This window comes from Rhinatrema bivittatum, chromosome 4, assembly GCF_901001135.1.
Source record: "Rhinatrema bivittatum chromosome 4, aRhiBiv1.1, whole genome shotgun sequence".
NCBI lineage: Eukaryota > Metazoa > Chordata > Amphibia > Gymnophiona > Rhinatrematidae > Rhinatrema > Rhinatrema bivittatum.
Window position 1 is genome coordinate 52,303,881 of NC_042618.1, and position 14,141 is coordinate 52,318,021.

The 14,141-nt window shown below is 42.0% G+C and overlaps 1 protein-coding gene across 2 annotated transcripts in view; it reads left to right on the forward strand.

Annotated features, from left to right (window-relative positions):
• The window catches only part of ESR2 (estrogen receptor 2), a 152,616-nt gene that overhangs the window by 134,357 nt on the left and 4,118 nt on the right, over positions 1 to 14,141 (forward strand). For both annotated transcript variants that reach the window (XM_029598123.1, XM_029598124.1), the window contains exon 7: positions 6,938 to 7,071. In XM_029598123.1, the coding sequence (XP_029453983.1) occupies positions 6,938 to 7,071 (134 nt within the window). The remainder of the gene's footprint in view (positions 1 to 6,937; positions 7,072 to 14,141) is intronic.

The window sequence follows — 14,141 nt, forward strand, 5'->3', positions numbered from 1 at the left end:
GGCTATGCATTGAAAGTGAAGTATTGGTCTTTCTCCCCTGCCGTTGAAGCAGAGAGCTATGCTGGATATAGTATCAGACTTATTTGGTTTGGGGTAGTAACCGCCATAACAAGCAAGCTACTCCCCGCTTTTTTGTGAATGCAAATGCTTTTTTCCACATTTCCTCTTGCCGTTGAAGCTTAGAGCAATGTTGGAGTCGCATTAACCGTGTGTATGTTTATTGAATAAGGTTATTATCTCCAGGTAGTAGCCGTCATACCTGCGAGCCACCCACTCTTCATTCACGTCCTCTAGACTTTATGGATCCACAGTGTTTATCCCATGCCCCTTTGAAGTCCTTCACAGTTCTGGTCTTCACCACTTCCTCCGGCAGGGCATTCCAGGCATCCACCACCCTCTCCGTGAAGAAATACTTCCTGACATTGGTTCTGAGTCTTCCTCCCTGGAGCTTCAAATCGTGACCTCTGGTTCTGTTGATTTTTTTCCGATGGAAAAGGTTTGTGGTTGTCTTTGGGTCATTAAAACCTTTCAAGTATCTGAAAGTCTGTATCATATCACCTCTGCTCCTCCTTTCCTCCAGGGTGTACATATTTAGATTTTTCAGTCTTTCCTCATAAGTCATTCGATGAAGACCCTCCACCTTTTTGGTAGCCCTTCTCTGGACCGCCTCCATCTTGTCTCTGTCTCTTCGGAGATACGGTCTCCAGAACTGAACACAGTACTCCAGGTGAGGCCTCACCAAGGACCTGTACAAGGGGATAATCACTTCCCTTTTCTTACTCGATATTCCTCTCTCTATGCAGCCCAGCATTCTTCTGGCTTTAGCTATCGCCTTGTCACATTGTTTCCCCGACTTCAGACACTATCACCCCAAGGTCTCTCTCCTGCTCCATGCACATCAGCTTTTCTCCCCCCATCGAATACAGTTCATTCGGATTTCCACTCCCCATGTGCATGACTCTGCACTTCTTGGCATTGAATCTCAGCTGCCATATCTTCGACCACTCTTCCAGCTTCCTTAAATCCCATCTCATTCTCTCCACTCCTTCCGGCGTGTCCACTCTGTTGCAGATCTTAGTGTCATCCACAAAAAGACAAACCTTACCTTCTATCCCGTCTGCAATGTCGCTCACAAAGATATTGAACAGGACCGGTCCCAACACCGATGCTATCTGTACACCGCTTACAACCGCTCTCTCTTCAAAGAGAGAGCGGTTGTAACCGATTCACATCTACCCGTTCTAGACCTCTCATGATTTTAAACACCTCTATCATATCCCCCCTCAGCCGTCTCTTCTCTAAGCTGAACAGCCCTAACCTCTTTAGTCTTTCCTCATAGGGGAGCTGTTCCATTCCCTTTATCATTTTGGTAGCCCTTCTCTGTACCTTCTCCATCTCAATTATATCTTTTTTGAGATGCGGTGACCAGAATTGTACACAGTATTCAAGGTGCGGTCTCACCATGGAGCGATACAGAGGCATTATGACATTTTCCGTTTTATTCGCCATTCCCTTTCTAATAATTCCCAACATTCTGTTTGCTTTTTTGACTGCTGCAGCACACTGAACCGACGATTTCAATGTGTTATCCACTATGACGCCTAGATCTCTTTCTTGGGTTGTAGCACCTAATATGGAACCCAACACTGTGTAATTATAGCATGGGTTATTTTTCCCTATATGCATTACCTTGCACTTATCCACATTAAATTTCATCTGCCATTTCTTGCTCCTGTCCTTATCTGCTCTCATGACTTCTCTTCGCCAGGTACCAATTCACCTACGAATAAACTTAAGAACAATTTGGTTTAATAATATGATCTTACGGCTTACAACATCTTGTTTTTTTTTAATGCTAATTTACAATAATTACATTTGATATGTAGAAGCCTATGTTAAATTCACTAATGCAAACCAAATCTTTTTAAATTAGGACCTGCAGCAAATGCCTCTGGTGTTTGAAAATATGTGGTATTTTATTTGCAGTTGGCAATATTTCTTTAGGAAAGATAATTATGAGCCACCATCTGTAGGTCATTAAATATTTGTGAAGACATCTTGCTGAGAGACAGAGCATTTGAGAAGTTACAGTATTTTGTTAGTAGAGAATTAGTATTGGTGTTTTTGTACACGTGCTAATTTCTAAGGAGCTTTGCCTGTAATGTATTATGTATCATATTCACCATGCAGTACCTTTGTTGTAAGTATCCACAGTGCCTGTTGTCTTATTTATTTCTGTGTATTCTTCCAAGTGGTTTGCAAAGGCACTACTGTTGCTTATTTGCTCCTCATTATGAATTTATTCTACATTTTACCTCTGGTGCGGTGACCCATGTCTCTGTGCAGAGCTTTGAGTCATTGTTAACAAGCTGAGTATAACTCTTCAGGCAGAAAAGCTGGTTGAATTTCTCAAATTTCTCAATTTCTTGGCTTTATGACATTCTCTCTTGACCTTAATCATCGTCCTTATTGAATTGTTTTATATGCAATGTTGCTGTGTTTTTAGATGGTTCTGTATTATTTATTTATTTATTTATCGAGTTTTATATGTTATTGATTTAGGATTATGTCATGTGGACATTATCGATTTTATAGTCTGATTTTATGAAGTTTTAACATGAGACGTGAGATTTATAATTGTAATCATTTGATATTATGATATTGGATGTTTTACAAGTGTTCTGTTTTATGATTTTTGTTTTTAACATTGTTATATTAGCTACTGGTAAAAGCTTTTATGTTATTCTATCCCACATTGGGAAGCTCCCTGAAAAGGCATAATAAAATGATAAATGAAATTAATAAAATTACATAGTAACACAGTAGATGATGGTAAAAAAAAGACCCCTTGGCCAATCCAGTCGTACTTCACTGTAAGGAGATATCCCAGCTGCCCACTGTAAAAGCTTTATCACTTGTAGGATATCATTCCTTTTCCAAGTTTGTTTGTTTTCTTTCTCATTGGTTCTCTGTCATCTTAGATATGTGAGCATTAAGATCCAATATTTAAACAAGCACCTAGCCCCTGTTCCCATGTCTTATCTCTAAGCTTTGAAATAATCAAAACTTCTACCAAAATTAAACATCCAGCCTCTTAGGCTTAGGCTGGCCACTTCCAACTTGTCAACACTGACCTGGTTGGTTTCTGTGGAGTTATAGCCTGCGGGTGTCAACACAGCTACCTTGTGGTCTGCAGTATCAATATGTTATGCTGCCTTTTTCCTCTCTTTATTTTGTTGACCTTATCACCTCTCCCCTTGTCTTTGTTCTTGAGGGTGTGACATGTGGGCTGCTTGCAATAATGCAGTCTCCCAATCCTCTTTCTACTATTTGTCAGAGAGTGTGATATCAGACAAAGACCATTAGGCGTATCCAGTCCATCCCACCTCACTCCTAGAGGAATACCACAGAGCTCAGCCACTCCACATTGCCTCGCCACTAAAGTTTTTCTGTGCTTATCCCATGCTTTCTTGAATTCCGTTACCACTTATTCTCCCCCTTCTCCAATGGGAGTCCATTACATGCATCTACCACACTTTCAATGAAGAAATATTTTCCGATGCTGCTCCAAAGTCTACCTTTCTGGAGCTTCATATCATTGCCTTGTATTCTGACAAATTCTTTTCTTTGTTTCTTTTTTAAATGAACAACTTTTATTGTGAGAGTATACAACCATCCAATAATCTTTAAACTATATCCAGTAGAACACACAGTATCAACTTACAGATATATGTAAACGCATACATCTGTACTCTTTCCCCATCCCTCCTCCCCCCACCCTGATGAAGGACATCTGACTCCAAAAAAGAGAGTAATAAAGAAAGAGAGAAAGAAAGTGATCCATGAAAAAACAGTGAAGTGCTATAATAACCTTAAGGTAGCTCATGAAGAAAGCCACAACTTTTCAAAGGTATCCAGAAGAACGCTTCCGTAAAGCTGGTAGTTTATATAGTAAATGCACCCTCCTCAACCGCTTTTTAAGAGTTTCCATTGTTGGCACATCGCTTGTCTTCCCAATAGTAGGCAATTTCACATCTGGCCAACGTGAATATCAGCTGGATCAGTCTTTGAAGTAAAGGTAGAAGATGATACACAGGAATATTTAATAGAGCAGGTTTAGGTGAAATCTCTACCGCCCCCCCCCCCCCCCCCAAAAAAAAGCAAGCAAACTTTCTGACATTCCCACCAAATATGATGATAATGACCCTGGTTCCCAAATTCCTCCAGCAAGCATTGTCAGCTGTAATTAGGGATCATTCCTTTTCTATCTTTGGACCAACCTTCTGAAATTCTCTTTCAAATAACATTCGGTTAACTAAAAACCCAAAGCTGTTTAAAAAAAAAATATGCTAAGATGCATCTCTTTTAGCAAGCATTTCCCGGTGTTCTGGTTAACTGATGCAATGCCTCTTACCTGAAATTTGTAAAGTGGTAGGATGTCTGTTTATCTTCTTTTGTAGACTGTTGCTGTAGCGATGGGATTAAAGTAAGTTCCAAGGGTATATGAAAGGCTCACAGTGACAGATCCCATCACTAATTCCGATTGAGCTGGAAGTCCAAAAAAAAAAAAAAAAACCACAAGAGGAAACCACTGGGCCAAAAAAAAAAGAGAGAAAAACTGGAGAGAAAATAAATTCCGACTCTTTTTCTTATTTCTCTTTTTAAACAGTTTGAGCAGTCTAACCTTTTCCTCTGGATAGCTAATTACAGAGGAATAAAGGAAAAACCACACCCACTTCTAAGAAGAATTTATACAAAAAATCCAACAAACACCTTTACCAAAATTACCTTCCCCCTGCCACTCCAGAAACAACTTTTTTCTTATGAAATGTCCAAATTACAACTTTAAACCAGGCAAGTAGGCACAGCCACCAAAAGGTACAGTTTTTTCCCTAGTACACGTTGGGGGCGCGGCTTTTGCTTAGCACCTGCACAACGAGCAAATTTTCGATGAGAAATAGTCTCAGTAGCATCTTGAAAAATTCACTAATGCTTACACGAAGACAAAAGTATCTCTGTACTTTGCCCCTGTTGTATCTGTGGAAGGGGTTAGATGGGGGAGACTCGGCATCCATATTTGAATATTCAATAGACCCCCAGCCGAGTTATGCCCCTTCCGGGGAACACCTACATTTAAAGTGGCTATGTCTAGCCAAACCCGCAGGGCCACATTCACCCTGGGAGGATGCAGCTGGTTACCCTAACCCTTTGAAAACGGCCCCCTTTTTATTGCTATGGTTTGTAATTAAAGATCCGCACCTTTTAGTAGGACATCTCTAGTCATTAGCTGCTGGTGCTGTTTTCCTGTTTTTACTCCTTTTAATGAGACGCTCACAGGGGGGCTTCCGCCGAGGGTCGGCACAGCTGCACCCCAGTTTATTTCCAGTTGGGAGTGAAGGAAGTGGCTAGGTTGGAGGAACTTTCAAAAACTTTATTGGTACAGTAAATAGGAACCTTAATAATTTTATGTATGAACTGAATTATTCCCCCCCCCCCCCCCCCCCCCCCTGGCACTGCTGCCTTATTCTTTTTGAACAATATATCACACAATACTGTGAAACAACTGTAATGTTTTGCACTTCCCTCACAGTGCCCTACAGACAGCGCGTGCCAATATAAGTACAGCCACTTCTCAGGTGGAATGACGAAGCAATATAAGTCTTTGCATGCCGGAGACTGACCTGGCAGTTTCCTCCTCCTCCTCTTCCTTTGTACTTCTAGCTCAGTTGAAACTAGAGCTGGGATCTGGGGCTGGACACTTCTTTTGCAGCTACTTGGGGGCTTTTGCCCTCTTATTTGTTTATCTTATGTTTAGTCCGGTCATTGCAGTGACAGTCCGGATGGATCGCTGCACAACACTGGGATATCTCGATGGCGAATCACCCCTGGCGATAACATTTATTTGTTATCTGGGAGATGAGAGAGAATTTACCGGGCTACAAATTGCTTTTCTGAAAGAGTTTTCAGTCCAGGTGAAGAAAAACAGTAAGAGAATTCTGAGAGGTCTGGGATAAATATAGAGGATCCTTAGTTACAAAGGAGTGCAAGAAACACAGATCCACTGAGACTCTAAGGTAACGTGATAGGAAATAAATGGAAGACTGGGCCTTATCTGCTGGCACGTTTTATGTTTTAATGTATTTTTCTAGGTTTGAACACAGGTTCTTTAAGTAATTTGAGGTAGGATACAATGTCAGAGGCAGCTAGTGGTTCAGTCAGTCACTGGGCTGCACGTCTCCATCTGTGACCATTGCCGCGCCCATGTCACATATATCACACCCCCCCCCCCCTTACTCAACAAAGTCAAGGGAAGCTAAGTGATGAGCTCAGACAGTTCCTTAATCACCATGGGCTCAATTCTCCCAAATGTCTCTGAATGGCAAAGAAAAAAAAGTCCAAATAACTGTAGCAAAAGCAAATATTCAGTCTAAAAAGAAAATATTCAGGAGGGCTATAAGAAAGGTATTCAGAGCTTGCAGTGAGAGGAGTTCCCATAGATACTCTCGCCACCCTGCTCGCAAACATGTACACAAACACCCAAAGCTATATCCACTTTTTACTACCTTCTGGTAGCTCTTGGACTCAAATATGTTTACTTCTTTTCCGCTATAAAGTTTTTTAAAGTCCCCAGTTTGGGTGAATCATCTCCCTTTATGTTCTAACAGGAGCTCATATAATTAAAAGACAAAGCAGCTACTTAAAAACGACAGCACAAAATCTCTTGTCTCTATATATAATAGAGTCCATACTTGCCACCAGATGTTTTAGTGATGTGACCACACAGCAGTTGCTCACCCCAAGGCTCCTTCAAAACTAATATGCAATGTACTTCAGGTATCGAGAGGAGAAGAAGAAGAGAAGGTGCTGTGATATCAAATGTAGTTTACTGTTGGATAGAGTTGACTGGGAACTGACATCTTGAATGTAACTCTTACAGGGATGAAGGAGAATGCGTGGAAGGAATCCTGGAAATCTTTGACATGCTGCTGGCTACAACATCAAGGTTTCGAGATCTGAAACTACAGCACAAGGAATATCTCTGCCTCAAGGCTATGATCCTTCTTAACTCCAGTGAGTACCCAAGTTTGAGTCTGAGCTGTATCAGATTGCGCAGCATATTGTAGATTGTTGTACAGCAATCTCCCAGAACTAGGCTAAAAAGGACAAATATATATTCTTACGAGTTGTTTTATTCATTTCCATGGTGCTTTTTTCCAGCGTACAAATGATGCATGTACAAAGCAAAGATGAGGCGAGGATTTTCTGAGTACAGTCAGATTGTTTCTGCAGAGCAGGTTATACAGCCTGTGATAGAATTTACCCTGGACTCTGTCAGCATGCTCGTGGTACAATTCCATGAGATCTACATTGTCCACAGAATGTAGAGGACCTCAGTTTAATATTTAAAAAAAAATCCCCCCTCAGCAGCATCATGCGTCCGTCCCCCCCCCCCCCCCCCAATAGTGCACTGGCTCTGTACAGTACTGGCTCAGAGAAAGTCACTGAGTCACTAACTCTACATTCCTGATTTCCTTAGAAGGCTCTCATCCAAATCCTAGTAAGGGCTGACTCCACTTGTCTTTTGAAATCCTGCTGGATTTCAAGCTGGTCTGGCGGTAGGCAACTTAAAGAGCAAACTTACCGGACAGATTTGGGATGGTCAGGAGGGTATCTAGTTTTGATAGTCTTGTGAAGAGATTTCATCTTATCCATCGTGATCACGTTTCCTATTTACAAATACATTTTATTGTACATCCTGATGTAGTAAAAGGAGCTAAAGTAGGGAAAACTTTATTAGAAGGATTCGGTACTAATGCCCATACTATTCCGGGGTATAGTTTCTAAATTATATCAACCTTAACTGGGAGAACTAAGCAAAAACCAAAGCATATATTGGCTTGGGTAACTAATTTGGGTGGCCCTTTGGAAGAAGATTTATGGGAGCTAGGTTTCTTTTCTATCAAGAAAAGCTGCATTTCATCGCGTATAATGGAAAATGGACATTAAATTATTAATGATAGAATCCCACAGATTTTATCCGGGAATATTACTTGATTGTTGGCGCCTTTGTGGCGGGATGGGTTCTCCTTTTCATATTTGATGGGAATGTCTTTGTGCTCAAAAGTATTGGGGTATAATTATTAAATGGATGCACAATATCATTCACGTCATGGTTGCCAAGGATCCAAAAGTTTTCTTATTGAGTTTACTGCTCGCTGATGTTTCTCCAAAATTGCAGATATTGATTACTCATTTTATTTTAGCAGCTAGGTGTACCTTGGCAGCTTTTTGGAAGAATCCCTCTAGTCCAAGTTTACATATTGTATATTAATGTTTAAGAATTATTTATTATATGGAAAAGTTGACAGCAACTAAGAATAACACTTTATCAAGATTTGAAAATATATGGTGTTAGTATAAACAATGGAGTGATGCTCAGAGATTATGTTGTGGGCTTTGTATTATATGTATCTTCTTTTTAAATGTTATTGGGCTGTTTTTCATTTTTCATTTGTTTTGTGGAGGCTTATGTTTTGGGATTTTAAATACTTGCCTCTGAATAGTAGAAGAGTGTTGGTATGGGGGAAGGGGTTTGGTTGTATATTTTTGTACTGATATTATTTGTATTTTGTTATTTATATTTTGGAATTCTAATAAATAATAAATTGAAAAAAATAATAGCCAAATTATATTTGAGTCCTCCACCGAAGAATTATCAGGTGAGGATATAGAAAAGCCCTCTTGTCAAGATCCTTTTGTAAACAACTTATGCTAGAGCTCCCAAACCTATCTTGGTGACCCACAACGATTTGGGTTTTCTGGATATCCGTAATGACTATGTATGAGATGAATGTGTGGACAATGGAGACCCACTGTATGCAAATGTATCTCATGCATATTCATTGTGGCTATCCTATAAACCTAACTGCCTGTAGGGGTCACTGGGACAGGTTTGTGAAGCCCTGACTTACCTTTTGCTATAAAACTGAGTTTGTTTCATGTATCAAGGGCATCCTCTATCGAAACTGAAGCTTCATTTGGATGTGGCAGTTCACTTCCATTGTGCCTCATTTAACCTCATTTCACTTCAGCTTATGGGTTAGGAGGGCTCCATTCTGTACAAGTCTCTGAAAGGACCTGAATATTGTATGCAGGTGCTTCTGAGCCTTTACTACCCAGTCTTGAGCCTGCAGCCTCTTAAAGGAAGTGCTGGTGCAGTCTGTGCAATAGAGAAAATGTAAAATACAAAATGAACCTAATGTAAGGGGGAGGAGGCGAACTAAACGTGTGCCTTCTAGGATTCAGAAGACCCCGGGAGATGTATGCAGTGTGAATGCTAACAGGGATATATGTTTTTGATGTTTAGAAAATAATAGAAAATGGTATATGACATGCCTTATACTGTATTTAAAATACTGATATTAAGACTCGTGATGAAGAAACAATTAACCTGGAAGTCCATATTGTTCTGGACTTAGCTGGACAAACCACAGAATTAAAAAATTGTACCGCTCTGACTGGCTCAGACTCACCCGAGTATGTTTTTAGTGGGATAAAACTTCCCTGGATAAATCGGAGGTGTTCTGGGGGCGTTCCAGAGAGGGGATAACTTATCTGGATAACGCAGGTGGATAATGCTGCTATTCAGCATATTTTGGTCATGCCAGGGAACAGTCCTAAAGTCACCCAGATAACCTGGACTTTCTCCAGCTATAACCAGCTGCATTCTGCTGAGTATGCGAGTACAGTTATCCGGGTAACTTTCCCGCTCACTGGGTCTCTGAATATGGACTTCTTGGTTATTGTAAATATGCTGGTTTTCAAGAAAGTAGACTTTGATTGACCATTATTCTGGATAATAATTGTAGAATGATGCTATAGATATTAGTAGAACAGGAATTTATTTTAATGCATTTGATGTGATGAAATTGGGAGCACATGGAAATACCAAAGAGGTGAACTAGTGACTGGAAAATAGAGATACTGGATCTCTTTATTGTAACCTACTGTACAGCCATTTTGCTTTAAAACAAATTGAAATTCTCTTGATTTTTATCATTACATTAAAAGCATTAAAAGCACTTGAGATCTTTTTGCTCTTTGTACTATAATCTGACAGTGAATGTGCTTTTGATGTCTCTGCACAGACATATACCAAAAATGAAAACATGGGCATAAGATGTTTAACAGACAGTAAAGTAATTTTTAACTCAAGAAGGCTGAAGACAACATTCAGCCTGCAGTAGTTTCCAAGAGCATACCCAGGCCCAGATTTCAATCAGGCAGAGGCAGGTGCCTACTAAGGGGGAGCCAGGATTAAAAAGGCTCCTCTTCTTCTCCTCCAGTCTGGTGCCACTGCTCAGATGTCAGCAGCAGCGGCACTAGGCCGGACCTGCCTCCCAAAGGCAAAAGGGCTGGGCAGCATTCGGAGCACTGTAAAATAGAATTGCCGTTGGTCCATGCCTGCTCCTTTAAGGGGGCACATCTGACAAGATGCTGTCACTCTAACTGATTGATATTTGTGAGAGAGTGCTGCTGGGACAGAGGGGGAGGAGGCATCTCTTTTACAGGAACCCAAGATTTGCCATACTGGGTCAGACCAAAGGTCTATCAAGCCTAGAATCCTGTGTCCAACAGTGGCCAAGCCAGGTCACAAGTACATGGGCAGGATCCCAAAAGGGTAGATAGATTCCATGCTGCTTATCCCAGGGATAAGCAGCAGATTTCCTCAATTCCACTTTAATAATGGTTCATGGATTTTTCCTCCAGGAACTTGTCCAAACTTTTTTTTTAAATGCAGCTACATTAACAGTTTTCACCACAGCCTCTGGCAATGAATTCCAGAGCTTAATTATGTACTGAGTAAAAAAATATTTTCTTTTATTAGTTTTAAATTTACAAGTTAGTAACTTCATTGTTATGTCCGTGAGTCTTTATACTTTTTGAAAGAGTAAACAACTGATTATGTTTACTTGTTCCACTCCACTCCACTCATTATTTTATAGTCTTCTATCTCCCCCTCAGCCGTCTCTTTTCCAAGCTGAAGAATCCTAATCTGGGTCAGGTCAAGGGTCCATCAAGCCCAGCATCCTGTTTCCAACAGTGGCCAGTCCAGGCTACAAGTACCAAAACACTAAGTAGATCCCATTCTACTGATGCCAGTAATAGCAGTGGCTATTCTCTAAGACAACTTGATTAATAGCAGTAAATGGACTTCTCCTCCAAGAATTTATCCAAACCCAGTTAGCCCAAAGCTGTGTGATATGGTCAGTACTGTGCACATATCACACAGTATGTACATGCTGCTATTTCATGACAATGGCGGCAACATCAGCACTCTCTATACCTGCAGGCATGGGAGTTAGACGATGGCTAGATGTACATATGCTGCAAATTGATATGCAGTTCAAAATCCTAGTGTTATCTCACTGTTTAATTGATCTACCATTGGTGACAGATTGTTCTGATAATGTCCTTGTGATATAAAGCACACCCATTATAGAGGTACTAGTGCAGCTGCACGCCTGTAAGCACTTCCACATGAGGGCGTATCAATAGCTATCTGCCAGTACTACTTTTAAGTGTGCCCTTCATACGTTACCATGCATGTTCCACCTTCAGTTTATTTCACATTTACTGTATTACTGCAGCTGTCACTCTTCAGGGTCCAGGAGCATGTGGGCCACGAGCACACTTATGGCACGGTGGCATCCACATGTGAGGGTGATAATGAGGGCCACTGTTGATGGCTCTCAGGCCACACCATGCTAGATAGGCCACCGAGTGTCATACCAAATGTCACTCATTTTCTGTCAATAGCAGGCAGAACATATGGGGGCGGCCACATGTCTATCATGTAATGTTTACAGTGACAACTTTATTTCAAGTACACTGTTCAGATCCATTGCAAAGACAATTCATGATCATCCATATGTGTTTGTATGGTACACGGTGACCTACTCAGCCAAGAAGTGATACAAAGACAAGTGACAGCAAATATAGCAGCAGCTAATAGGCCTCAGGTGCACCTCCCCTGGAAGGGGAATAGGAACGTGAACCCTATCAAGCAAAGTGTGTTTTGCCGAATCTGGCTGCCACTCATTGTGTTCTCCTGGCCTCCAGCAGGGAGACATAGGGGATCCCGTGGCAGATCTGGACGTATGTCTGCTGGTAGTCCGTGACGTACAACCACATTATGGAACACACAGTACAGCAAGACAATCTTTGCTACTTTGGGTGGGGCATGCATTAAAGCTCCACCCGTCTTGTCCAAACAGCAAAAGCGACTTTTCAGAAGGCCGAAGGTGTTTTCTATGACATTGTGGGTAGCACTTCAGGCCTCGTTGTACCTAGTCTCTGCTGGCATGTGTATGGGGGTGAGAAGCCAGGGCCTGCCACCATACCCTGAGTCTCCTGCGGCAATGACAGAATAAAGGCATGAATGTTTGCATTCTTACTGGGAGATATGACTGGCAAACCACAACATCCAGTAAGACTTTATAAGCTAGCCTGTACCTTTGCTGAGCCAACAAACCTGATGAGCATTGCCCAAGACCATTTAAGTATTATTGTTGTCCGCTAGATGTGCTGATCTGTGCATTACTACAGCATCTAATGTAACAATTGGAAGTATTGTATGACAGGGCCTCGCAACCCAACAAAGGGTACTGGTGTATAGGTGACTGCCAACCTTCAAGACATAGGTAATAGGACAGAAACCTGTATTTCATGCAGTGGCAGTTATTTTCCATGGCTGCCCTCCAGTCTGTTCTGCATTGAAAATCATTAGTCACCCCACACACAGGAAATACGGCAGCACTGCAACATGCACTGCAGACTGCTCATGGTACAGGTGTGAGAGGCTGTATAGAAAGTGTAGGTGACAGTGTTCCTAACGAATCAGTAATGGTCCACATGTGAAGGTGCTATGCAGGCAGTGTGGACAGTGCATGGTTTGGATGCACATGACACATTGTAACAGCTCCCAAGGGGAGGATAGGAACGGGGCCTTTTAGGTAATAAATATGTGCTGTGTATATAGTGCATTCTGACTTTAGGTCCTGTGCCCTGTTTTCTTCCACTCATTTGGCAGCCCTCTGAAACATGGGCGGAAAAAGGCATGGCCTTAGACAATGTCCTGTATACAAAACCGCAGACGTCAGGTGTTATGCCACCAATCGGGTCCTCCCCCATAGCTCTCCACCCTCATTTGGGTGCCAGTAGCCACATATGGATAAGCATTGATGGAAATGAGAACGAAAAGGTTGTCTTACCTACAAGCCATGTGTCGCCGTATAGGCCAGCCTCAACATTTTCAAAGAGCTCCGATTGCCTACGTAGAAAAGAATCGTGCTCGGCTCCGGGGTACCTGGCCACCATGTCCAGAATGTGCATTCAAGCGTTGCAGACCACTTGCACTTTGATGGAGTGGAAGAGCTTTCTGTTGCAGTACGTCTCCTCCCTCTGATGGGGTGGAACCATGACCACGTGACTGTAGTCGATAGCATTGGGAAAGTGTGCGAAGGCATAGAAACCTCCCTTCAAATCCATCAAGTTCTGCCTGTCACGAGGGAATTTTATGTATCGATTATTGCAGTTAGGTACATCTGCAATGACCTGGTCGAGACAGTGTGAGAATGTGGTTTGGAAGGAGCCGCTTGCCGTGAAATGGAGGAAGGCCAACAGTATGATGAGGCTGGGGACAGCGCAGGACCTTGCTGTGACCGGATCCAGATCCCCTTGGATATCCTCATATAATTCCAGGATTGCCTGAGAGCTGAGGCGATACCTGCTAACCACAAAGTCCTCAGGCAAGCCCAGCAAGGATGTTCATGGAGGAAAAATACACTCCCTGTAGCTCCCTGCACGTGGATGTCACTGGCCAGGACCCAGACCCCACCGCAGCAGAGCCTCTGGTACTTCCCTGCGACGTCTTGGAAGTGGTCTTGGGTCCTGTTCTGGTTGTTCATCTTCCATGTGTCGTCGCGTACGACGAGGCTGGCCAGGCATGAAGAATGCATGAACAAGTACATTTGCCACGCATCAAAAGCAGTTAGGAAGCTTGACCTGCTAAAAAAAATGCCGTTTTTATTGGTCCACTCAAAACCATACAAAGTGACATATATTTTCTTTATTATATA